This window comes from Sturnus vulgaris, chromosome 25 (assembly GCF_052056855.1).
Source record: "Sturnus vulgaris isolate bStuVul1 chromosome 25, bStuVul1.hap1, whole genome shotgun sequence".
Taxonomy (NCBI): domain Eukaryota; kingdom Metazoa; phylum Chordata; class Aves; order Passeriformes; family Sturnidae; genus Sturnus; species Sturnus vulgaris.
The window spans coordinates 3,309,461-3,333,600 of NC_142267.1; the positions used below are offsets into that span (position 1 = coordinate 3,309,461).

Here is a 24,140-nt window from a genome sequence, read left to right on the forward strand (position 1 = left end):
AGCTTTTTATAAAACCTGTTCCCAAAGGAAAGCTACTCTAACTTTGTGGTGAGGGTGACAGTAAATTTGGGTGTTACCCATCCAGGCATTGCCTTTGGGTGAGGTGGATATGGCACAGTTAGGTTTCAGCAAAGTCCAGTGAAAAGGCGTGTCCTGAACTAGTTTGATTTAGACATTAACACATCTAAATTATCCATTGCCATGTCTAAATGCTCCATCTGGATACGTGTGCTTGGCCTGGAGCACTCCTGGATTCATTTCTTGGAGGTGAATGCTTTGCCCTTGCATTCCTTGTGCTGAATGCGTGGTGATCCTTGCTGTGCCCAGCCTGCTGGGAGGTTAATGGCTGTTCCCCTGCAGGATCTGCCGTGTCCCTGGCACTGGAAAGCCTCAGAGTCACTGTGGTGTGACGGTGGGATGGGCACTCAGAGGGCTGCGAGCACCACGACAGCCCAGATGTCACCGCTGGCCGCTGTCACAGGGCTGATAACTGTGGGAAAAAGTGATGTCAGTGTCTGGCCAGGCCAAGGAGCTGTCGGCTGGGATGAGGATTAGTGAGCCCTCAGTGCTGGCTAAACGAGCGTCTCTGGCTCTGCCAGCTCACAGGGGTGACGTGCCACTGCGTGCCCACACCAAGGGATGGGGACACTCCCATGTCCCCTGTCCTGCCTGGCCTCCACTGTAGCCATCTCCTCCCGGAGAAATCAGGCATGGTGTTTGTAAAAAGTACTCCTGAGGGGGGGGGAAAAAAATCAATAAATGGGATAGAAATGTAAAAGAATCCATGTAGGGTCCTGCCACCTCTGGGCATTCTCAGCAGGAATGCTGAAATAACACGGCTTGGGAAAGGCACTGCCAATTAAAACAGCAGCCTCGGGAAAACCGTAAAGGCCCAGAAGACAGATGGAAGTGCAGGATGGGGGCATCGTTGGTTGCATTCCATGGGATGCACATAGTTTTAGTCATGTGTTAAAATAGAAAGTCAGCGGTGGCGTTGCTGGCGAATCAGACTTCTGATGTAATGAGCGAAACAGCCCAGCTTCCAAATCCCAGCTTGAAAAATATGGAAATATTTTGTTTCTAAACTTCCCTTTATCAGACTCTCTCACATCATTTGGCTCCTTCATTTTTTTCTCCCAAAGGCCACTTAAATCCCTGACATTTTCTCCTGGTGATATAATTTAATGCGGCCAGACAGTCTGAGATGGGGGCAGTTTTTAGCTCAGCCCGTGGGGGTGACGTTCTCAGGCACTGGGCTGAAACCATGGGTTTAATCCTCCGTGCAGAATTCGGCTCTGACGGGGACGTTCAGACCTCGTGTTTCCATCCCTGGCGCTGGGAGATGGCAGAGCTGGGGAAATGCTGTCAGCTCACCAGATTTTAAGCACGTGGAGCAGGCAGGGCTCTCCCCAGACTATCAGGGATGTTCCCTTGGGCATTTCAGAGAGCAAAGCTGTGCTGGTCAGAGGGGCTCAGGGAGCAACTTTTTACTTATTCTTTGGTTTTTCTGGCAACTCAGACCCATAAAAGCACGTACCTTCCAAAGCCCCCTAATTCTGACTGCGTTTCCAATCCAGCTCTTCTCTTCCCCTCTATCCAAGAAGAATTAAATGCAGATTAAGCACAGTTCACTGACTGCACTCGGCAGGGCTCTTCTTTAAACTCTTTGGTAATTTGATCCACACACCAATCAGCTGAAATGCAGCTAAAATAATTTGCTCTCAATTTATGCTGGACTAATATAGTTAAAATCACTCTTACTCTTGGATTTCTGCTGGTTTAGCTGGATGGACACAATTCCAGCCATTTAAAGATGCAGCTGTGTTTGTTGGAGTTACTTCCTCAACACTTTTTTCCCTTAGAGAACATCTCAGTTTGTCTTTTTGGTGATTCCACACCTCTGTGTCCCTGCAAGTAGAATGTTTTGAGGAAGCAAAGTCAATATTTTCAAAAATAGGAGCCTCACTTTAGGGTCATTTCTGCACCTCAGATGCTTCAACACAAAATATTTGAATGGGCCAAGGTGGTATCAGAAGAACTCGGGTTTCTGAGCCACTTCAGAATTCTCCCACCAGTCCCTCACTTTTTAAATCGTAGTCCACACGGGCTTGCCAAAGAAACTCAATGCAAATTATGTCTCAGCTGCGAGGGAGGAAACAAATATGAAACACCTAATGATTTCAGCACGCTTGGGGCTGCAGAGTCTGGCCCAGTGTTAACTCTTCAGATAAATGCAAACTCTCTAAGACAATTTTTTTTTTCCATGTGGGGGCGGCCCGCTGTGGACCCTAGAGCTTCTCCTGCTCAGACAGTTTTGCTCCAAGCACAGGGTTTTCCATGACATTTCATAACAGCAGAGGTTTATAAACCAAGCAAAATGTTTTCTTAGTCATCAGCCTGAAAGCTAAAAAAATACTGCCCAAAGGAGGGGATTTGTGTTCATGTTGTTTCCAGCACTTTCTGCGGGGCAGTTAAGCATCAGAATCTGTAGTGTCCAGGAGAAGGGGGTGGAAGATGTTGGTGTGAGTAAGAGAAGAACCCCGTGTGTAATTTAAGCACGGTGTGGCTGTGTGGGGCTCCCTGTGGGGTATGTAACCCTCTGTGTTGTTGTCCAGCAGGGTGGAGAAGCGGAAGGTGACAGACCCCGTGGGTGCCCTCAAGGAGAAGTACCTGCGACCCTCCCCGCTGCTTTTCCACCCCCAGGTAAAAGCAGTGACACCGCTGTGCTGTGCTGATGCAATGCTGAGGTGGAGCTGGTACACACTGGGATCACTGGGATCAGACTTCTCCTCATCCGAGGCTCTGGCTGGAAACTCCAGTATATCCCACCAGTTCCTTCCAGACACATTTAATTCACAGTTTGAGGATGATGCCAGTTGAGCCTTGCTGTTTTATTTGCATTGTCAGAATAACAGGGATGGGGTCTGGGCTGCTCAGGGGCTCTGCTGAGCTCTCCATCCACAGCCCAGAATGCCTGTGTGGTTTTTCCTTTGGGAACACCTTGGGGGGGGGTCATTTGCTGTGGTACAAAGTGGAGAAGGACTGCCCAGCCCCAGGGCAGCAGCATTTTCTACCTTCCCGAATTCCCCACATCATGAGGAGCTGTGGAAGTTCTGGGCAGTGGGTTCAGCTGTGCTGCTCCCAAGGCGTGTGACAGTCCCCAGCTATCCCCATCCCTCCTGCTGTGCCCAGCCTGGGATCCCAGCTCCGTGCTCCTCATTGTGCTCTCCTTTATATTCACAGGCATTGTTCTCCCCTGACAATGTTTCCCACCTTAGATAAATAACTCGCAGGTTTGTGAAATCTGGGTCCTGGTTGCTTTCACAGCTAAACTTAGTTCCTGCATTGTTTCACACCAGCCTCAGAGTTTGGTTAATAACTTCCCCCGATTTTTCCTTCATCCAGGCTGGATAATGGTGACAGGCTGGCCAGGAACATCCTGTGTTTGTGTGAGTTAGAATAGTGGGGATATCTGCCTGTAAAGAATCTGATAGCAGGGAGGAGCCAGCGTGGCAAAGCAACCCAAGGAGACGATGAGAAACATTCAGACCCCAAGCAGGAGCATGATCTGGGTGGAAGGTTGTTAACATTGTTCCCGAAATCCTGACCACGTCCTCTTCCCATGGCAGTGAAAAGATCTGGAAGGTCTGGTTATCTCTAGCAGCTTATCACACAGAATAGCTTCAAATTTACAATCACTCCAGCCCAAAGCTTCCTGATAACTGATTTTTAATAAGGCGGGCGCTGTGTTCAGATCACTTGATCTGGAGAGGCTCCGTTCCCATGCTGCAGTCAATCAGACACAGAGAAGGAACACGGGGCATCTGTTCCAGAATATGGGAGATTTGTACCACCAGATCCCCTTCCTGTATTATCACAGAATCGTGGAATTTCCTGAGCTGGATGGATCATCCTGTCCAACCTGTGCCCTGCACAGGACACCCAAACATTCCCACCCTGTGTCTGAGAGCTCTGGCAGCCTTGGGGCCGTGACCATTCCCTGGATCCAGCATTGCTAAGAATTCTGGATCCTGGATCTTTTCCTAAGAAATCACATTTTCAGGGTTCCTGCTTCTGCTTTCTTCATTAGGACCAATGTTCCTGTGCCTGGTCAGAGAGAGTCACGTTCTAGCCAGGCTTTTCTCACTCCAAACACGAGTCTGGTCTCAGCCTTTTCCTCTGTGACTAATCCCCAGCTCTCTCAGAGTGCCCTCACTGGGATATGATGAAGCCAGAAGATGTGATAAAAGCATTCAGGAGATGTTTCCTCTCTCAAAATGAGTTTCAGTCATCTCTTATTTCTTAGCCAGTCGTTGGCAGAAGTTCCTTTGCTCTCTGGGAGTTTTCCTACATTGTCTATTCCACATAAAGCTCTGAACAACATAAATAACCAGTGTAACTTTTTGATAACTTAATAGAAAGCCTTTCCTCACCTGTTAAGTTTCTTTTCTTCCCCCTTTCTGTTTTATTATAACCAGGCAGTTGTTCCCTAAATAGCAAAGTGCCTTTGCCACAGAGAGGCCATGGCCACTGTTTAGAATTTTAAAACCAGCCTACGGCTCTCAAGCCAGCAAATATCTCTGACTAAGTGCCTAAAGAACAGGGCACAACAAAGGAGAGCTCCAGGTACCTCTGTGAAGGGCTGAGAGCTCGGCTCTGAAAGGTCCGGAGAGCTTTTTAACGCGATGGTTTTGTTGCATGACTGGCAGCTGGGGCAGAGCTGGTGCTGTAAATGATCAAGTAACCTTTTCAAGTGGCTGGTGCTAAGTATTACTTACTATTTATCATGGGCTGGGAGCCTCCAGCTAAGGGGCTGTGGATCTATTATTGGGAAATGGGGGTTACTACTCCTCTTTTTTACAGCTTATGAATGCTTGTCAGCCCTCCACAATGTCTTCGGGGGTGATTAAGACAACTTTTTTTTTCATAGCCCTATATTTTTAAACAATATCTTGGCTCTCTTCCCCCTCTGCCCCCCTCTTCTAAAGCCCAGTTTAATAAAGTGTAAACGTGCAAAAGGTCAGCCCTTCCTGTACAATCGAGCATCTCGGGGTGATGTATGGCTTCCTACTGCCTTCCGCTCCTCGCTGCCGCCCCGGCTGCCTCCACAGCCTGTCCCGGTGATGTCAGCGCAGCCAGGAGGCAGCTTTATTGCTGCCTTGTTTGTTTTATCCCTCTTTTCTGCCCCTGCTATCTCCAAAGTGCTCTCAGGAGTGCTCGAAGCTGGACGTCGGAGAAGTCGGCGTCGTCCTCTGAGCTGCGTTGCTCTCTTGGACTTGGGTTTCCTGTTGCGCTGTAATGAAAGTAAAAGTGCTGTTCTTTAGGCAGGATTTTTATGCAGATACATTTTCTCCTTTTTTTTGCTCATAGTCCAGTTTCATTCTTTCCTTTTTTGCTTTCCCTTTCTCCTGTATCTCCAGGATTTTCCCTTTCTCCCTCTTTCTGGTGTGGTGTTTAATCTCGTGTCTGTGAGAACATGGCCAAGTCATGCAAACCAAATCTGATGAAGCATCCAGGGACATTCTGCTTGGTGTCCCAGCTCCAGGCCTGCATGCCAGCTGCTCCCATCCCAAAGGGATGTGTAGGTGTTGCCCCTCCTGACCATAACTCACCCAGCCACTGCTCACATCCAGGGGTTTGGGCTGGAGCTCCCTTTTGCTCCAGGAAATGCAGCCATCTCCCACCCATCCTTCCATCACCTTTAGGAGCTGCTGAACCTTTCCTACCCATAATTTAAATGTTGGCCTCTTCATCAGGCAAGCTCCCTGTGGACCCACTCCATCCTGAGCCTGATCCCAACTCCTCCTCTTCCCAGCTGCTCCCTCTTCACCCCTGCAGCCTCAGTCTCTCCTCTCTCAGCTCCCTGAGCAGCCATCACACATTCCTCCCACTCCACTTTGGCCAGGATTCTCCTGCTTTGGGCCCAAAACTTCCCTGTTCCCCCTCTCCTGGGGCTGTGTCCCTGCCTGCCCACCCACCACTCATTGCCCTGTCCCTCCAAACCCCAGGATGCTGTAGGAAATGTCAGACTCCCTCTTCCCAAGGTTTTGGTTTGGGCTTGGATACTGAGTTCTACCTCAGGCATCTGACCACAGCGTTTAGTTTCAGTGTTATCCCAGTAAAAATGGATGTCTCAGGTGTTTTCTGAGATAATTTTTGATCCAAAGTGCTGAAAGGGAGCACGTGCACACTGCAGAAGTGAACAAGTGCTCATTTCTGGGTCCTAAACGCCTGGCTTTGCCAGTTTCCTGCTTTCTCCATGACCAATTCACTACTCCTGTCTTTCCTGGCTGGATTCAGTGGCTCCATTTCCCACTGTGCCTCCAGCTTCCAAGAGAGCCAACACCAGCAGGAGGCTTTGCCCAACCCAAACCGGTGTTTGGTACATCAGACCTTGCCCTTCCCGGGGATTTTTCTGACAGGAGCCATCTCCTTGTCCTTGCAGATGTCGGCCATCGAGACCATGACGGAGAAACTGGAGAGCTTTGCAGCCATGAAAGCCGACTCTGGCTCGTCCCTGCAGCCCCTTCCCCACCACCCCTTCAACTTCAGATCGCCGCCGCCCACGCTGTCCGACCCCATCCTGCGCAAGGGCAAGGAGCGCTACACCTGCAGGTGAGCCGTGCTGGGCTGTGCTGCAGGGGCTTTGCACCACCACGGGTTGTCTGCTTGTCAGTCAGTCTCCTCTGTCTTCTTCTCAGAGCCAGGATTAGCAGAAACACGGTTGAAATGGTTTTTTTTCTTGTGTTCGGGCTTGGTTGTTTATTATATCTTATCAGAAAGTGCAGAGAGTATGACAGCACTTCCAGCTCCTTGCTAGAAGTAAGGAAAAATGGCTACAGAGGCAACTGCTACAAGGTCTTTTAAGGCTAAAAGAGTCCAGTAGAGAATTAACACCTATATTATTTATACCTTTGACCTAATAACTACATTCCCATGACCCTTAGAGTGACACTGACTGACCAACCCGAAACTCCTACTTGAAAACCATGAAGAAGAAGGAAGAAAAAAGATGAAAAAAAAAAGAGACAGCACCCAAAATCCTCCATTTTGTCCCATACCTATTACTATAAAACCCTCAAATTTAAAACCCATCACCCTGTGAAAACACACACTTCTAATTCACTACACACTCGTGATTTTTACTTCACCACTCACATTTAGAAGCCATTTCCAAGGCCTCAGGTCAAAAGCAGTGTTTTCCAGGGGGTCTGTGCCTGAAACCACAGAAAGCTCAAAATCCCCAGATTTCTGGGATCCAACAAGCCATGGCATCCACACTGAGCCCTGGGCTGTGGGAACATCCCAGGATGTGGAAATATCCCAGGATGTGCCATCCCAGCTGGGGAGATGCAATGGGCACCAGCACAGAGCGGAGCAGCTCCGCACCGACATCTCCACCATGAGGGAAAAGTAGGAGCAGAGGAATTAGAGCAGAGCTGGGATGACTAATTCCCTCTGAAATAGCTTGTTTTGTCTGGTAGGAAATCAGCATCTTCTGTTTGCTTTGTAATTTTTAATAACCTTGGGAGCAGATCTGGAGATTCTCAAGCAAACCCAACTCCCCAGGACAAGTCTCTGGCGAACGCCGCCGTTCCCAATGCCAGTCCCAGCTGTATACAACCCCAGCTATGGAAAAATGATTGAATTTTTTTAAATGGCATGCAGGAAACAACTTTTTCAAACAGTTCCATCCACAGAACTCCTCACGTACCCATCCAGCTCCAAACTGGAGCAGATCAAGGGTATTTAATAGTAAACCTCTGTCTGCTGTCGCAGTTTCACCTCAAGGTTCTCATGGTGGCTCCTGCTGAGGGGATTTTTTGGGGTGCAGAAAGTGGGTACAAACTTTGGCTGATGTGTCTCTTATGTTCAACTTTGCCACAAGAGCTGCAGGCTCGGATTTCAGTTGAGTATTTAGAAATTTGAGGTTTCTACTTACAAAAGGGACTAAACCTAGATTTTAGATGCACACTCACCAGTTAACATTTGGGTTTCCATCACTGGGGAACATTCACATTAACTGTTCATCTTCAGGACAGCTCAAGGTCTCTGAAGTAAAGAAAGTGTGTCATAGCTTCCTCCTACAATAGGTTTCATAGTCACAAAGTGCAGCCCCTCATCCTTAGGTCTTTATTTCCCAATTAGTATTTTTATTTATACCTTTTTGATTTTACTGTGAACTGGATTTATTGGGGAACACAATTCCTTCCTTTATTAATTTCCTACGGCTGTATTTTCCTTGCTCTAAGCAGCCTGGCAGCCTCCTAACCCATAGCACAATGCTGCAGCCTTTATCCAGAGAAAATTCTGTGAATTCCAAGGATGAAAGAGCAGATTCCGTACAATGAGCACATCAACAGGGCTATAAAGGAGATGCAGAAACATCTCAAGTGCTGATCTGCCCGGGCAGTGATTAAACCCTCTGTACTCTGGTGCAGGAATGCTGTAGTTAAATCATGTCTTCAAGTGCCATGTCCACACTTCTTTTGAACTCTTCCAGGGATAGTGACTCCACCACCTCCCTGGGCATCCCATTCCAAAGTCTGACAAGCCTTTCTGTGAAAAAAATTTCCAAATATCCAACCTAAACCTCCTCTGGTGCAGCTTGAGGCCGTTTCCCATCGTTCTGTCCCTCATTCCGTGGGGGCAGAGCCCGAGCCCACCTGGCTGCACTGTCCTGTCAGGGAGTTTTAGGAGTGGGAAAGTTCTTCCTGAGCTTCCTTCTCTCCGGGCTGACCCCCCCCAGCTCCAGTTTGTCCTCCCCATTGCCCCCCTCAGCACATGAAGGGATTTTGGGGTGCAGGATGTGCTGTGAGCTCTCCTGATGCTTTCCTTTGGCTCTCCCTGTCCAGGTACTGTGGCAAGATCTTCCCACGCTCAGCCAACCTGACGAGGCACCTGCGGACACACACTGGGGAGCAGCCTTACAGGTGATGTTGTCCCCCATAAAAAACCCTTTCCCAAACACTCCTCACTCACCACTCTGGTATTCCCCCTCCCCTCTATAAAGCTGTGCCAGCAGAATACCACAGGCCTGGAGCATTACACAGAGTGATTCATAGGGTTGTATATTATGTGTACCAGCCAAAAATAATCCGGCTTGGCAGCTCGAAGATAGACACTTAACTTATATTTAGATGTATGCTGGCAAATGAGGGCTCTGATTTGCAGTGTTGTTTCACACTCACGTTAACCATTCATCTCAAGGACAGCTGAAGGTGCTGAATGGCTCTGAAATTCAGGCTGGTTTGAAGGGCTTGCCAGGACCTTCACTGCTGGGGCTAGCTGGGTTTTGGTTTTATTTTTTTTTTCTTTTCTTAAGGCACATCAGAGGTGCCTCGAGTAGGGGATCAAAAAAAAAACAAAGGCAAGAAAAACCCTGTTGATTTACCTGCCTTAAAACTGAATTTTGGTGGTGTCTGAGCTTAAATCACAGAGTTTAAAAGGACAGCTGGGAAGGGAGGATTCACACAGAGCCTCACACCTTTGTGAGTGTTTAAGGTAGAAGGCTGAGCTATTTTCTGTTAGCTGGGGACAAGGTGACATGATTTGGATGCTTCAGTGTGCACAGGGAGAGTGTCCCAGCCCAGTGGGTTCTGTGGCTCCTGTCCTAGTCAGAGCTTTAAATCTGAATAAAACTCACAAGAAAATATATGTAATCTGTGTGCCTAGGTATATAAATAACCATTTCTCATGGAAATCATTCCCCCCAGCGTTTTCTCCCAGTGCATTACAAGCAGTTTCAAAAAACTTGGGGGGGGAAAAAGTGCCGTTTTTTTTGCTAGAATGAGGTCCAGAAATGAGCAAACCTGAAGGAATGATGAATCGAGAGCTCGCTGCAAATCAAGCCTTGTGTTTGCCACGATGTGAGGGAGTGTTTTGCAGGTTGTCAAACAATGGTAACAATTCCATTTCGTTTTGGGTAGCTGATATTGCAGCGTTTCATACACGGCCATAAGTTCACAACAAAGCAAATGGAGCAGTTATTAAATAAAGAGAAACACAAATTTATGAGCAACAAAAGGCCATGTGGTCAAATCCATCACGTTTTTATGCTCAGTTTAACCTAAGAATTGACTCTCCCACATTGTAATCCCTGCTACACTGAGAATCACGTTTATTTTCCATCCAGCATTTTTAGTGTAGACATTAGGTAAATTAAAAATACACTTCCCCCCACTAAAAGCAGACATATATTTTGGACCCATTCCCTGCTGTGATGTTTGGGGCTGTGTTATTTGATATGCCTGAACGGGCCCTGTGTGCTCCCTGTCCACTGCAACGCTCACTCCCGATTATTCCGAGATCGTTAGTTCACTTTTCTTCCAAAAAAGGAGACTTGCAACTTAACAAAGGTTAGGAAAATAAAGATTTATTTGATCTGGTCTTCTCCCAGAAAATAGCCTGTGTGGGTTTTTTAGAGTTGTGACTCCTGGACAATGTTGCATTCTAACAGCACTCCGGAGAGCCGGGGCTGCGTTTACAGACGAGCTTTAATTATCATTGATTTGCTTTTCCTCTCAGAGAACTGAGATTTGCAGCTTTGGCAGCCAGACTTGTTTTGAAAGCTTGGTTTTTAAGTGCAGGCAGGTAAAAGGAGGTTGCTGAATTCTCAGTTTTTTACTGTTGTCTCCTTTGCAACTTTGCTTTGAATTTGTTTAATTTTTTTTTACCCTGTCCCTATATAAAAATATTTTATGCATAATAATTTAAATATTAATCCAAATATTAATTACCATGTTCTTAAAGACAACAGGGCAGAAAATAAGGTATTTGGGGTTTGATTCCTGACAGTCACTGTTTAAGTGATGGATTTTTTGGAGTTTTTTTGAGGGGACTATGAAGTCACTCAAACTTCTTGTCTAATTATGTATAAAATAGGAATTAACAGCACATGAGCAATAAGGAGGCAGATTCTTTTTATAAAGAGAAAATGCAACGTTTTCTAAAGAGTGAGAAATACCTAGTGATGCACTTCCTAAAAATCAAATTATTTGAAAACACTCCGAGCTCCTGTGTCCTACAGTGAAACTCAACACGTTTCTTTTCACTCTTTTTTTTTTTTTCTGCACCAAACCTGAAATTCAGGACTATGTATTTCAGCATTCAGTGATAAAAAGGCCCTTGGAATCCTTGTGTCCTGTTACCTGCATTAAACTGGAACTCACAGACAGCTGACATCTACCATGTCATTTAAATTGCACATCGTTCATTAAATATTGGAGATATTTCTCATTTTCTGGTTTCCAAAATGCAGCCTGAGCTCACCCCTGCCATAAATGCACTCGAGGCTGAGGAGTCACTCAGAGAGGGAGTTGCTGTCCATGTGTTTTTTGGTTTTTTTCCTGCAGTTCTGCCTCTCCAGCTCATACTGATCAGTGCAAAGCTTTGTGAGAGGGACTCAGGAACTGCTCCCCACATCCCAGAGTTTTCCCCCTGCTTTCTCCCGTGTTGTCCCGAGTACCAGAGCTCCTCCAGCCCCCAGGATTTCCTGTCAGAGCTCCCCAGCTCCAGCCCTGGCTCCTTCCTTGCTGTCCCTCCCTCCCACTTTGGATGTTTTCAGCCCTTTAAGCTGATAAGGGAGAAGCTTAAAGCAAAACAAACACCGCTGCCTTTGAGTTTTATTCTTCTCCTCCCTCACTGCTCACCCCTTTCCCGTATTTAAGCTGGTTCCTCTGCCTGGGCCATTTATTTAGATTAAAACCAGCAGAGCTCCCAGCACCGACCCCTCTGGGACCACAAATAACCTCGGACATCTCCCTCATCCCTCTGCTCCCAGGCGTTCCCTGCTCCTTCCCAGTGCCCCTCTGGTTCCTATTTTTTTTTAACAAGCTCTTTATCCCTCCCCATTCCCGACCCTGGATCCACATAGCTCATGGTTAGGGCGAGGACCTGTCACAGGGAACTTTTCAAAGGCTTCCTGAACATCTAAATAAATCGATGTGGAGGAGGCAGGGTCGTTCCTGCCTTGGATGTGTGAGAGCTGCCTTTGAATGTCTGGAGCTGCTCCTGGGGGTGATGGCAGGGACGGCCAGGCTGGGGACATGAGTTATCCTGGTACCCACTGTGCCAGGTATCCCCTGTGCCAGGTATCCCCTGTGCCAGGTATCCCCTGTGCCAGGTATCCCCTGTGCCAGGCACTGGAACACACACAAAAAAAAGCATTTTTTAGGAACTGGTGAGGACAGGCAGGGAGAGAAAACCCCTGCTATCAACAAGGATGAGAAGGGGGCTCCTGGTCTAAGCTGAACAAAACCACTCATGAAAATGCCATGGAATAGCAGGGATATTGGGATATTGGCAGGTTTGGATATTGCAGTTTGCTGAACAGGAATCTCAGAGAAAATTCTTTGGTGCTGGAAATCCGTGTTTAGCTCTTTGTATAGAAACTGTGGTTGCTCTTGCTGATGTTCAAATAACTTCTTGTTTTCTAGAGTTATTTGGGGTTTTTTGGGGGGGAAAAAAAAAGGAAAATGAAAGACTTTGGAAGTCTGGAAATGCTGTGGGTTAAAAAGGGTCTTTGCTCTCTCCCTTGGTTAATTCTAATAAAGGCCCATTATTTGAAATATCTTTATTCTTGTTGGAGATTTAGCAGTAGGAAATTCAGAGGTGGACATGGAATCCATAAACATTCAGCGAGAGCGAGTGTTTCATAAATGTATCCCCACTTTTTCCAAGAAATAATATCGATTTGTTTTTAGAGACCGAATAAAAATCACAGCTGGAGCACATCTGGAAATGGGGTGTGTGTGTTCACAGCAGGGACCTTTTCCACTCACAGTTGAACCTGTTGTGTCTGTAGGGAAGAATCCCATGTCCTCTGTGTCCAGGGAAATCCATCCTTGAGTGAGACAGGCATGGGGTGAGTCTGTGCACATCAGGAGCTACTGATCCTCCCAAAATCTCCATCTCTGTGTTTTGGAGTGCTGGGAAGGCCCTGGCACAGGCTGCCCCATCCCTGGCAGTGTCCCAGGCCAGGTTGGACAGAGCTTGGAGCACCCTGGGATAGTGGAACGTGTCCCTGCCCAGGCAGAGGGTGGCACTGGATGGGGTTTAGAGTCCCAAAACCATTCTGGAATTCCAGGATTTCCATGGAGGGGTAGCTCAGCTCCGTGGGGCAGAAGTTGCTGTGGGTTAGAGGAGCTCAGAGCAGCCCTGCTGGAGTGGATTTGTTCTGGGAACAAGGGTTTGGGTTTGGGAAGAGTTTGAATTTTGGAAGTGTCCAGGATTTGCGGAGCTCTGCAGCAGAGAGATTCTGGAAGCAGAGCCGGGGGGAGCAGCTTTGCTGAGCTACAAGTGACGTGTTTAAAGAGAGATGTAACGAGGGATTCGGGCAGAAATGAGGTTTTTTTTTCAGGAGTTTTAGACCCAAACTCTCTCGCAGCTCGGAGCTGCCACCTTCAGTCCATCAGCGGCTCCCGCACCGCGCTGGGAGCTGGGGCTGAGCCCTCTCCACACCACCCTGAGCAATTCCCATTTATTTGGAGGGAATATAAACCCAAAAAGGGGGGTGATGGCTTTGAGCAAGCCCCCAGCCCCTCTGCTGTGGGTCCTGCAGAGACTGAGCTCAGGGAGGGAACATTTCTTCACTCAGCAGCTCGCATTCCAGCTTTTCATCACAAACCAGATATTCACTCCTAGGAGTAAATCTTACCCTGTTTGGAAAGGATGCTGCATTTCTTGGGAGATGTTTTGCTATAAGAATAGTTATAAATACCTTTAAAGCCACCCTGTAGTCCCTGCATGTCCAGTACCACAAGGAATTTCACAAATAAAGCCAAAATTTTCTGTGTGTCCAGCTGTCATGCAGGGATTTGCCAGTTAATAACTATTTTATACATTTCACCTCCCTTCTTCTTCTATCTTCCTTGTCCTCCCTCCACAGCCATATTTCACGTAATTCCCCTCAAAAAAAAGTGGAAGGAATAAATCCACCTCTCTCATTCCTACGTCTATGCATGGAAAAGTAATTATTTTGTTTCAAACTCTTATTTGTTTGGACGACTCACTTCCTAATTAATCCTAATCCTTTCTTTGTGCTCCTTGAGTAACAATAGTATCAGATTTGTCTGGGATGATTAATGCTTTGTGCTTCCTTCAGCTGAGTAAAGATTTATAGACCAACATTTCCTGGGGTTTTGATAGTCAGATTTTTCTCATTTTTTTTTGTTTTGTTTTGGTTTAGTTTTTTGAGTTGTTTTTGGGTTTTGGGGGGGGTTGGGGGATTTGGAGCTTTTTTTGGGGAGAGGGTTTGTTTGTTTTTTGGGGTTTTTGGGGGGTTTCTTGTTGTTGTTTGTCCGTTTTTTGCTTTTTGGTTGGTTTACTTTTTTGAGTTTTTGGGGGGTTTTTGGGGTTTTTTGGGGTTTTTTTTTTTGTTTTTTGGGGAGGTTTTTTGTTGTTGTTGTGTGTTTTTTTTTTCCCCACTCCTCACGTTGCACTCTTTGGCATTTGCTGTTGTTTTCCAGGTGTAAATACTGTGACAGGTCATTCAGCATTTCCTCCAACCTGCAGCGGCACGTGCGGAACATCCACAACAAGGAGAAGCCATTCAAGTGCCACCTGTGCAACAGGTGCTTCGGCCAGCAGACCAACCTCGACAGGCACCTGAAGAAGCACGAGCACGAGAACGTTCCAGGTAGGGAAATGTCACATTTGATTTCCTTTTTGCCAGGGTCAGGATTAAATGCGCGAGATAAGATTTCAGATGTTTATTAATTCTTATCTATATTACAAACAGTAGTTCTACAGCACTTCTAGCTAATTAGCTGAAAATGGAGCTCTGTCTCTCTCTCTACAAGGCCTTTTAAAGGCAAACTGTCCAATTAAGAAATTACACCTAAATTATTTTTACTTTTAACCCAATAACTGACCACCAGTGGCCCGCAATGCAAATTTTTTTATCCAATTACACAAAATCACCCAAACCCATGAAGAAGAAGGTGAATTAGAAAGACAAACCTCAGCCCTAAAATGTCCATCTTGCTTTATACCTATCACTATATTCTAAAACCCCAAATTCCAAGTTTTCCACCATGTGACATTACACACTTCTATGCAAACTACACACCAGTGACCCCAGTTCTACCATTTAATTTTGGAAGCCTTCTCCACGGCCTCAGGTCAAAAGCAGTGTTCTCCTGGGGATCAGTGCTTGTCAGCACAGAAAGTCTAAAATTCTCAGTATCCAGGGTTCCAACAGGGAAAGACTCAGTGGATCTGCTGGGGATCACTGGAGAGAGGAGATTCCATGGCCTGCCCCTTGGGAAGCCTTGCCAGAATGCACTGTCCCCTAAGGATGAGTTTGTAGGGTTCTTTTGGAAGTTCAAGAAGATAAATAGGCTTTGTTTTAACATAAAAAATGAAAGGAAGGAATTCCTGTGATGAAGCCAAGTAAGTGATTTCCCAACATGGGTAAAAAAAAAAATGTATAATGGAAAAGTTATAAGCAAACAGCTCTGCAATGGTTCTTAAATTGTGTGTATTGTCCATAAATGCTAAATATCACTGTATTTGTGTAAAACACAATCTCCCTTTGGCATCTTTGCTCCATGACTTTCCTCTTGAGTATTAAATCATTAATATAAAGTGAGGGGGGCTGTTGAGAACATTCTTACTGGCCTTGCCAACACCTGATGGAGTGTCCTGTTGTGTCTCCTGCTGTCCCTCCTTGCTGCTGCCCCGCAGTGAGCCAGCACTCCGGAGTCATCACCAACCACCTCGGGACCAGCGCCTCCTCCCCCAACTCGGAATCAGACAACCATGCACTTTTAGACGAAAAAGAGGATTCCTACTTCTCAGAAATCAGAAATTTTATTGCAAATAGCGAGATGAACCAAGCGTCGGCTTTAGCGGATAAAAGGTAGGCAAGGAAATAAAATCACCTGCTGACAGGACAGGCATGAGCAGCAGAGTAATGCAAGAGGGAATTCAGGGTGGCTGGTAGAAACTTCCTTCTGCTGATTGCTGGAAGGGGAATTGTTGGAGGACAGAGCCCAGAGAAGGAGGAAGGCTGCTTGTCCCACAGATGTTAATTTTAAGACATGAAAAACCAGCATTTAAATCAGACTACACAAATTTGTAGTTGAACAAGCCTTGGGGCTGGTGTATTCTCAACATGCTCATTGGCCCTTGGGAACAGGGAAGAGCAATTTTTAAATGCCTGAAGCATATTGGTTTGCTTTGTTACATTTTAAATAATATATATGTTTATATAAATGTTTGTCTGTGTTCATACCTGTGTGTAACGTTATCAAAGTCTTGCATTGCAGTGGGAATACATGACTTAAACATTTGCCATCTTTTTTTTTTCCTTTTCTTTCTTCTTCTTCTCTTCCCTGCAACATTTCAGGCCAGAAATCCAAGATATTGACGGCAACTCCCAGTGCCACGGACTGGCAAACGAGAAGACAGAAGATGTGGACGATGAGGACGAAGAACTGGAAGAGGAAGATGATGACAGCCTGACTGGGAAGTCCCAGGACGAGACGGCGTCGCCCACGGCGGAGCCGCGGGGAGCGTTCGAGGATGAGGAGGATGAGGAGCCCACGTCTCTCACCATGAGCTTTGACCACACCCGAAGGTGAGGGGGCCATTCCCGGGGGGCTCAGCCCCCTGCCCGTGTCCGTGGTGCATCGTGAGTGCTGTGGGTTTGTTCTCCAAGCCATGCCATGCCTCTGGTTTGATTCAAACATCCACTCCAGATTCCATTTCACCGTGGTGAGGGACACGAAACAAGTGGACTGCAAGGAGTCTGGAATGATATCCAAGGCTTGAGGAGTCTGGAGCAGGAGAACAGACACAAAACCCAGAGTTTTCAGGGTACCACAGCTCAGCAGATGTTTTTCTCTCCAAAACTCTGTCAGGGCAAGGGAAGAAGCATTTGTGCAATGCCTTTGGTGCTGCTGTGGCACCTTGAGTTGTAGCAAAATATTCTTGGCTTCAAGTGGAGCTCTAAGAGCTCTGGCACAAAGGGGGCTCTGCCCCTCTGCCCTGCCCAGGTGAGACCCCACCTGCCTCTAGCTCTGGGATCCAGCACAGGGAGGATGTGGAGCTGCTGAAGAGAGTCCAGAGGAGACCCCAGGATGAGCAGAGGGATGGAGCAGCTCCGCTGGGAGGAAAGGCTGAGGGAACTGGGATTGTTCAGCATGGAGGAGAGAAGGCTCCAAGGTGACCCTCCAGTGCCTGAAGGAAGCTACAGGAAATATGAAGGGAGACTCTTTCCAAGAGCCTGGAGTGACAGGACAAGGGGGAGTGGATTTAACTGAAAGAGGAGAAATGTAGGTTTGATCTTCAGGGAAAATCCTTCCCTGTGAGGTGGTGGGGTCCTGGCATAGGTTGCCCAGAGCAGCTGTGGCTGCCCCTGGATCCCTGGAAGTGTCCAAGGTTGGACAGGGCTTGGAGCAACCTGGGATAGTAGAAGGTGTCCCTGCCCATGGCAGAGGGTGAAATGAAACGATCTTTAAGGTCCCTCCCAAGCCAAACCAGATTCCATTATTCCTTAAGAAGTGAAGGATTTTTTCCCCCAAGATCAAGCCTTGTCTGAACACCTTCCAAATGAAAGATTGCTGCACACAGCACAGGCTGAGCTCTCGTTTTGCTGCAGTTTGCCCCAGTGTCTGGGGATATTCACAGCACAAATCACACAACGCTGAGTGATGCCTTACCCAGGTTTTGGTGCAGAACCTCAGACAGAACCTGCTGCTTGTTGCTCTCCACTTCTCCCTCACTGCTCCCATGCCGTGTCGTGTCCGTGTCCGTCTGTCCATCCCTTCACGCATGTGGCTGCTGAGCCCCCGTGGGTGGTGCATGCAGGCTCTGGGCCAGACGAGCTAACACAGGTCACCCCTTCCCCTGGTCATTGGTACAGGTGTATTGAGGAGGACGAAGCCGCCCTGTTAGATTTGGAGCAGATGCCGAATTTTGGGAAGGGGCTGGATCTCCGCAAAGCAGCCGAGGAAGCATTTGAAGTTAAAGATGTGTTTAATTCCACCTTAGACTCTGAGGCAATAAAACAGACTCTGTACAGGCAGGCTAAAAACCAGGTGGGTATATCCAGAACGTTTTCCTAGCTTGCCACCAGTGTGTACAGCAGGACTAGGGAGCAGCTGGCCTCCTCCAGCCAAGGGTTATTTTCCCCTTCCAGTGGGTTATTTTCCCCTTCCAGAAGGCTGTTCCCCCTTTCCAGCAGGAATTCTAACACACACATGGATGTGTCTTGTTGCAACTAAATTGAAATAGAGGAGGAAGGGAGTGGGCACCACCTTTAGATGGATTTATCTCAGCCTGTGCAGTGAGAATGGGGCTATACAGGAAGAGAGAGGCATCTGTGTGTTTTTATCTGTCTGTATAAATGTTTTTATAACTCCTTATTTATTTCTACTTTGGGGTGACTCTTCTGTCGGTAACCACTGAGGTTTGGTCTGCAAAAACAGCAACAAAGTTCCCTTGGGTTTGATTAAAACAGGTTTGAAAGACAATAATATATCCAGGACTTGCAATCCAGCATGTCTAGAGGGTATCCTTGTTTATCTCCTTGATTTCTAAAAGTAAACCAGAAAATGGAAGAGAAAAACCCCAACCCTGTGAGCCAGGCCACCAAAAACCATCAAAATGTCATCTCAGAATTACTGGAATTCTGAGAGAAATCTGGAGGTTTGAGTCAGACCTGTGTGTGCTTTCTGCTTTTTAATTAGCCAAAATACCCAGTCTGGATTTATGGAGTTGATCTCTTGATCCCTCCACAAGGATTCTCACAAAAGAACTGTTCAGTGAAGTTACTTCAGCAGCCCGGGCTGGAGAGAGGAGACTCAGCCCCTGGTGGGGGATGAGCACAGCTCTAACCTCAGAGATCCTCAAGCAACATAATTTATCCCAAAATCTATTTCAAATATCCAGCAGAGCAGTAGCTTAGTGCAGCCACCAGGCAGAACATGATTTTTGAATTAGCATCATCCAAAACTTGGGAAACTTTTGTCCTCCTTCATAGTGGGTGCCAGTAGTGAGGCTGGGGAGGGGCTGCTGGAAGAGAGAGCACAGCTGGTTTTTTGGGGTGACACCCATTTAAACACAAGCCACTTGCCTGACTCCTCCCTGTGTCCTGTCACTAACATCCCAAATGCACTAACTCCCTGGGAGCAGCTTGCTCTTTTCCAGTGTACCACCCTGGTGCAGCCTGTGCTTGGATGGGGGAAAGTATTTTTGGTTTTTGACTCTGTTTTACACTTGTATTACAAGAAGCAACTTACTAATGTGACCCATCTTTTGGCAGGTAATATTAAAACCCTTGTGTGAGCAGCACAGCTCTCCTTTGGCTTAATTTTAAGAAATGTTAGAAGTGTGTGTGTGTCCACAAAACCACAAAACTCTACCTCTTCCCTAGGCCAGGGGGATGGGGAGGGTGGGGACCATGTCCTCCTCTTTGGGTGACAATGACATTGGTTTTCCCCTCTGCTGTATGAGGTTATCATCTGCCTAAGCCCTCACATCGCTCATGTGGGCTGAGAAAGGGCACAGAGAGGCGTGTGAGACAAATCTTGTGTCTTGGTGGAGGGAGAGCAGCCAGGTTACGAGGAACCAGCAGTTTGTTAGAGGACAAAGTCTTGCTGCATTTCTCTCAGCACACACCTTTAAGGGCTTCACTGCAGCAATAAAACCACCCTGACAATGAGATGCCATGCCAGTCATGCCAATGAGAATTCCACATCCCTGAATATCCACACTGGTATCACCAGTGGGCCCGTGTCAGGCATCAAATCAGGATGAGCAGCTGCTCACCACTGGGCATTGCTGCCCCATTCCCAGGGCACTGCTGGCCCAGCCCAGCCTCACTGAGCCACTGCCTTGTCTGGGGATGTGCTTTTTTTTAGAACAAGCCCCAGGAACAGCTGCTTTCCCCTGGGAGCAGATCCTGCAACAGTGGAGGTTTGTGACCAAGGACAGGCAGTGCAGGATGGGTTTGGTCCTGTGAAAACCAGTGGGAATGATGGTCTCTCCTGCTGTCCCTATAAACCATGACAAATCTGGTATTTTGAGTGTGGGTGTGAGTTTAGCCCAGCACAGAGGATGCTCTGGCCCACGTGGGCAGGGTTAGGGGGTGCTGCTGTGTTTTACACAGTACTCCTCCATCCTGTGTTCTCACTCGTGTCCTTGCACCTCTCTCTCCCTCAGGCTTATGCAATGATGCTGTCCCTGTCTGAGAATGCTCCCCTCCACACGTCCTCCCAGAACTCTCTGGGGGCTTGGCTGGACATGGCAGGAGCAGCTTCAGAGTCGGGGACCTTTAACCCCATCAACCACCTCTGAGAGGTCCACAAGGCACTGGCCGGAGCCCAGGCGAGGTGGTGGTGGTGCTGCAGCCATCCCAGAAAAATCCCAGCCAGCAGAAGATGGATGAGAGGGCCTCAGGGAGTCGTCTGGACTTTGGGCTGAGAAGGAAACCTGTCGCGTCCGACCTACATGTCCTGCATTTTTATCTCTCCGGAGTTTTCCTTTCTAATTTATCAGAATGAACCTCTCCCAAACTGGATAACCCTGAAGCAGCCCCAGGATTTCGCAGCCTGTAGGAATAGCATGAGCAAGACACGAATTGCAACAGTGCAATCAAAGATTGGCCCCTCCAGCCTTCCAAACCAGTGTCACTGAGCCAGCACAGCCTGAGCAGGAGCGACAGCTCGGAACCACACAGCAGCATTTCCTTCCCATCCAGCTGAACAGGGAAGCACCAAGGGAAGAGAGCCACGTGTGACCTGTCCCTGGTGCAATTCTGACACAGCCACTGGAGTTATGCCAGGGAAAGACAAATCCAACCCGTTTAACTCACTCCCCCCAAAGGATTCGGAATTCTGCGCTCCCACACAAACACCATCCTGTCCTTTGTTCCCAGCAAGAATTGGCACAGTGCAGAGCTCCTCCAGGGCAAGGCCAGCTGCCTGCAGTCATCATGAGCCACGTGCAGCTCCCAGCTGAGATGTCTCCAGCCTGGAACAGTGCTGAGGTTGGGGTGACAGGTGTGTCACACGGACACGGATGGTCGGCTGTGCCCTGGGCGTGGCTGGGAGATCTCCCTGTCCCTCCTGCTACCTGTGAGCCCAGCAAGGGCTGGGAGTGCCTGGGACAGAGCCAGGCTGGTGGAGTTCCTGGAAATGCTTGGATTTCCCCAAGCAGAGAGGTCATGGGGTAAAGCCTTGCCTGGTTGTGCATAAGGAAGTGTGTGCTGGGCAAGGCTCGCCTCACCAGGGAGCTCAGACACATCTGCTCCTGTGTCACCTCCCTGTGTGTCACCTCCCAGGGTTTCAGGGTGACATCAGCCCGTGCTGATGGTATCTGTGGCACACATCTCTGATTCACACCGTTGTTTTGGCCTGGTTTTCCCTCTGCACCACCTGCTGCTGCTTGTCCTGTAATTTAAGTAGAAAAATGAACATTTCCATGCTCCAGCAGCCTGAGGGATGCAGAGCACACAGATAAGAATCCAGTTGTCTCTCCGACTCTAAAATTTCTCACAGAGATTTTATGAGTGATTTCCAATCACTTCAAAACCTCACCTTCTCTACTGATATATAGCAGCCTCCACAAATCCTGAGGGCTTTGTGCTGTTCTTCACTGCAATTTCCACCTGCTGTTGGAGCAGGGAATTTGGAGATTATGTTCCTTTACGGAATGGTTAGGAAAGCCATGGAAAAGGGCACATGGAGGGTTCTAAGCCAGTCCAGTATGGGTAACCTCATTCCAGCAGGCCAAAACAACGGAATCAGCTCCCTGAGCAAAGCAGAGTCAGAGCTGGGTGTGACACCTTTGCAATTCATCTTTGCACCCAAGAGCACACGTGAGGCTGATTTTGAGGTGCCTCAGTGTGTCCCCACAGGAAAGCATCCAGGGGTACAGATGGAGCAAGAGGTAAATTAGCAGCACCAGTGTGTTTCCCAAGAAAATCTACCCTCCCCTCTTTGGTTTTCCACAACATCCTGTGAAAGTGCCCAAGGCTCTGAGAGCACCAGGTGGTGTGACTGAGCTGCTTCATGTATTTGCACAAAGCTCCTGGGCAGGTAGAGCCTGAGAGCCGACCCTGCCGGAGGAGTGGGACAGCCCTGTCCCCTCCTGTCCCATCCTGTCCCATCCTGTCCCCTCCTGTCCCCTCCTGTCCCATCCTGTCCCATCCCGTCCCCGCTCCAGAGGCTGCAGCACAGCCCTGCCCAAGGCACTTGGCCTTTAAATTATTCCCACAGGGGCCAACTGAAAATAATAAAAGAATTGTTTCTCTTCCTGATGGAATTTATTTTAATCTGTATATAACTTGTAATTTTGGGCTAATTCCTCTCTTATTTTATTTCTTCCTTAACAGTATTCTTTTTTACATTAGATATCATTCTTGTGAAGAAATCATGTTAATATAATTATGTAGTGAAGGACCAAAATCGTGTTGTTGAGGTTGGCTGTTGGATAAGCAGGGAGCAGGAAGATTTTGTCCATGTGCCAAATGACCCCAGTCAGTGCTGCCAGTGGTGCTGCTGATTCTCCAGACAATCATCCCTCGGCTCCCCTTTGCCTTGGAGCTCCTGGGGCCTTGGAGGAAGGTTCCAGTGATTGGGAACAGCACAGGAGGAGGAGGAGGCCAGTGGAGATGCTGTGCTTCAATGGCTCTGCTCCAGGAGAACATGGAAACAGCCTTAAACATGGGGATAGATCCATCCTGTCCCATTGCAGCTGCAGCTCCGTGACTCCTGGCAGCTGCTCGGAGCACACCACGTGTCTGAGCATCTCCCTGGCACTGCCTGCCAAGCTGGAACAGGATCTGTGGGCAGCAGTGAGTGTTTGTGTGCTCTGACCATGGTCTGTTCACCCTTGAAGAAACCTCGGGGCAGGTCAGCATTGCACTCCACAGCATGGGGAGGTGACAGAGCAGCCAAGGGAGTGGCAGTGAGCTGGACACCAAAATGTGAGCCAATACTAAGCAGTACTAAGCAAGTGCTATTGTGGAGACTTATTTGGGGTATTTATGGTCTCCCCATCCCTCTCTCAGCCCTGCTGCCAGTTGTGTCATTTCTCCAGAAGCAGTTGATCAGCTCCTTGCTCTGACTGAGCTCACACTGTCACTGTCCCCCTCCCCAGGCTCATCCTGGCTGTCCATGGATCTCCTGAGGGCCCCTGGCCAAGGATATGAAGGTATTATCCAGTCAGGGATTGAGGACATTAAAAATATAGGGTTTTAAATCATGAAATGATTTTTTTTTTCTTTTCATATTTCCTAATTCAGTTTTCTCCCCATTTTCTCTAGCTTGTGTTGTAGGCTCTCCCTACTCCTCTAATTTAGCACTGATTACAAGTTTCAATTTTTCCCATTAAGATAAAGAAACAGGAAGCCTCACTGAACCTCTGTTAATCTCTACTTTTCATTGGATTGCACTTGGAATGTGCTGCAGCTCACAGCAAGTGTGGAGGTTCCATATTGCTGCTTTAGCAGAGAATCTTGTCTTTTCAAGGCTGCTTCCCAAGAGGTTTGTGTCCAGGACGTTCTGCTATGGGAGCACTGCTGGCTTCCCAGTGCTGGGGAAGCTCTGGGAGCTTTGGTGAGACATGGAGCTGTGGTGTCCAACCCCATGGACACACTGGGGTCCAGGACAGGTGAGGGTGGCAGGGATAGGAAGTGGCTGTGGTGTGTCCAGTAGCCAGGGCACGGCTCCAGGTGTGGTTTAAACCCAGAGATTTGTGTAGGATCTATTTATTTAAAGTATTTTCACAGCCACAACAGCACAGAGGAGAGAAGGAGAAGCCCTGGGGATTTTTGGAGTGGTCAGGTGGGGCTGGGAGCTTCGCAGGGCTGAAGTGTTGGTGTTCCATGAAGGGCCCTCACTTTGGCCAGAGCTGGACCTTCCTGAGCTGGTCAGGGAGGAGGATGTGGGTCTCATGTCTGTGCATTCCCTGCCTCCCACCAGCTCAGAGCTGGTGGCTGTTCCTGGTGTGATCACTGTGGCTGCTGCAGGCAGCTGGGAGCTCTCCAGTGGGATGAGGTTCTCCCACGGGATGTGCTGAGGTGCCAGGTCCTGCAGGACACCTTGAGGCACCCAGTTCTCCTGCTGGGCTGCTGGGTTCTGCCCTGGGATGTGCCCTTCGGTGCTCAGGCTGCTCTGGACAGGTGCCTT

General features: G+C 48.1%; 1 protein-coding gene across 4 annotated transcripts in view; it reads left to right on the plus strand.

Moving 5' to 3' along the window:
- PRDM16 (PR/SET domain 16) overlaps window positions 1-24,140 on the plus strand; it is a 290,814-nt gene that overhangs the window by 265,091 nt on the left and 1,583 nt on the right. For 2 of the 4 annotated variants that reach the window (XM_088178594.1, XM_088178597.1), the window contains 8 exons: window positions 2,616-2,703; window positions 6,446-6,615; window positions 8,856-8,933; window positions 14,469-14,638; window positions 15,688-15,862; window positions 16,352-16,582; window positions 17,870-18,044; window positions 20,170-24,140. The exon at window positions 20,170-24,140 is cut by the window's right edge and continues 1,583 nt beyond it. In XM_088178594.1, coding sequence (XP_088034720.1) covers window positions 2,616-2,703; window positions 6,446-6,615; window positions 8,856-8,933; window positions 14,469-14,638; window positions 15,688-15,862; window positions 16,352-16,582; window positions 17,870-18,044; window positions 20,170-20,304 — 1,222 coding nt within the window. In that variant the 3' untranslated portion in view covers window positions 20,305-24,140. The remainder of the gene's footprint in view (window positions 1-2,615; window positions 2,704-6,445; window positions 6,616-8,855; window positions 8,934-14,468; window positions 14,639-15,687; window positions 15,863-16,351; window positions 16,583-17,869; window positions 18,045-20,169) is intronic. The other 2 variants (XM_088178595.1, XM_088178596.1) reach the window with 2 other exon arrangements.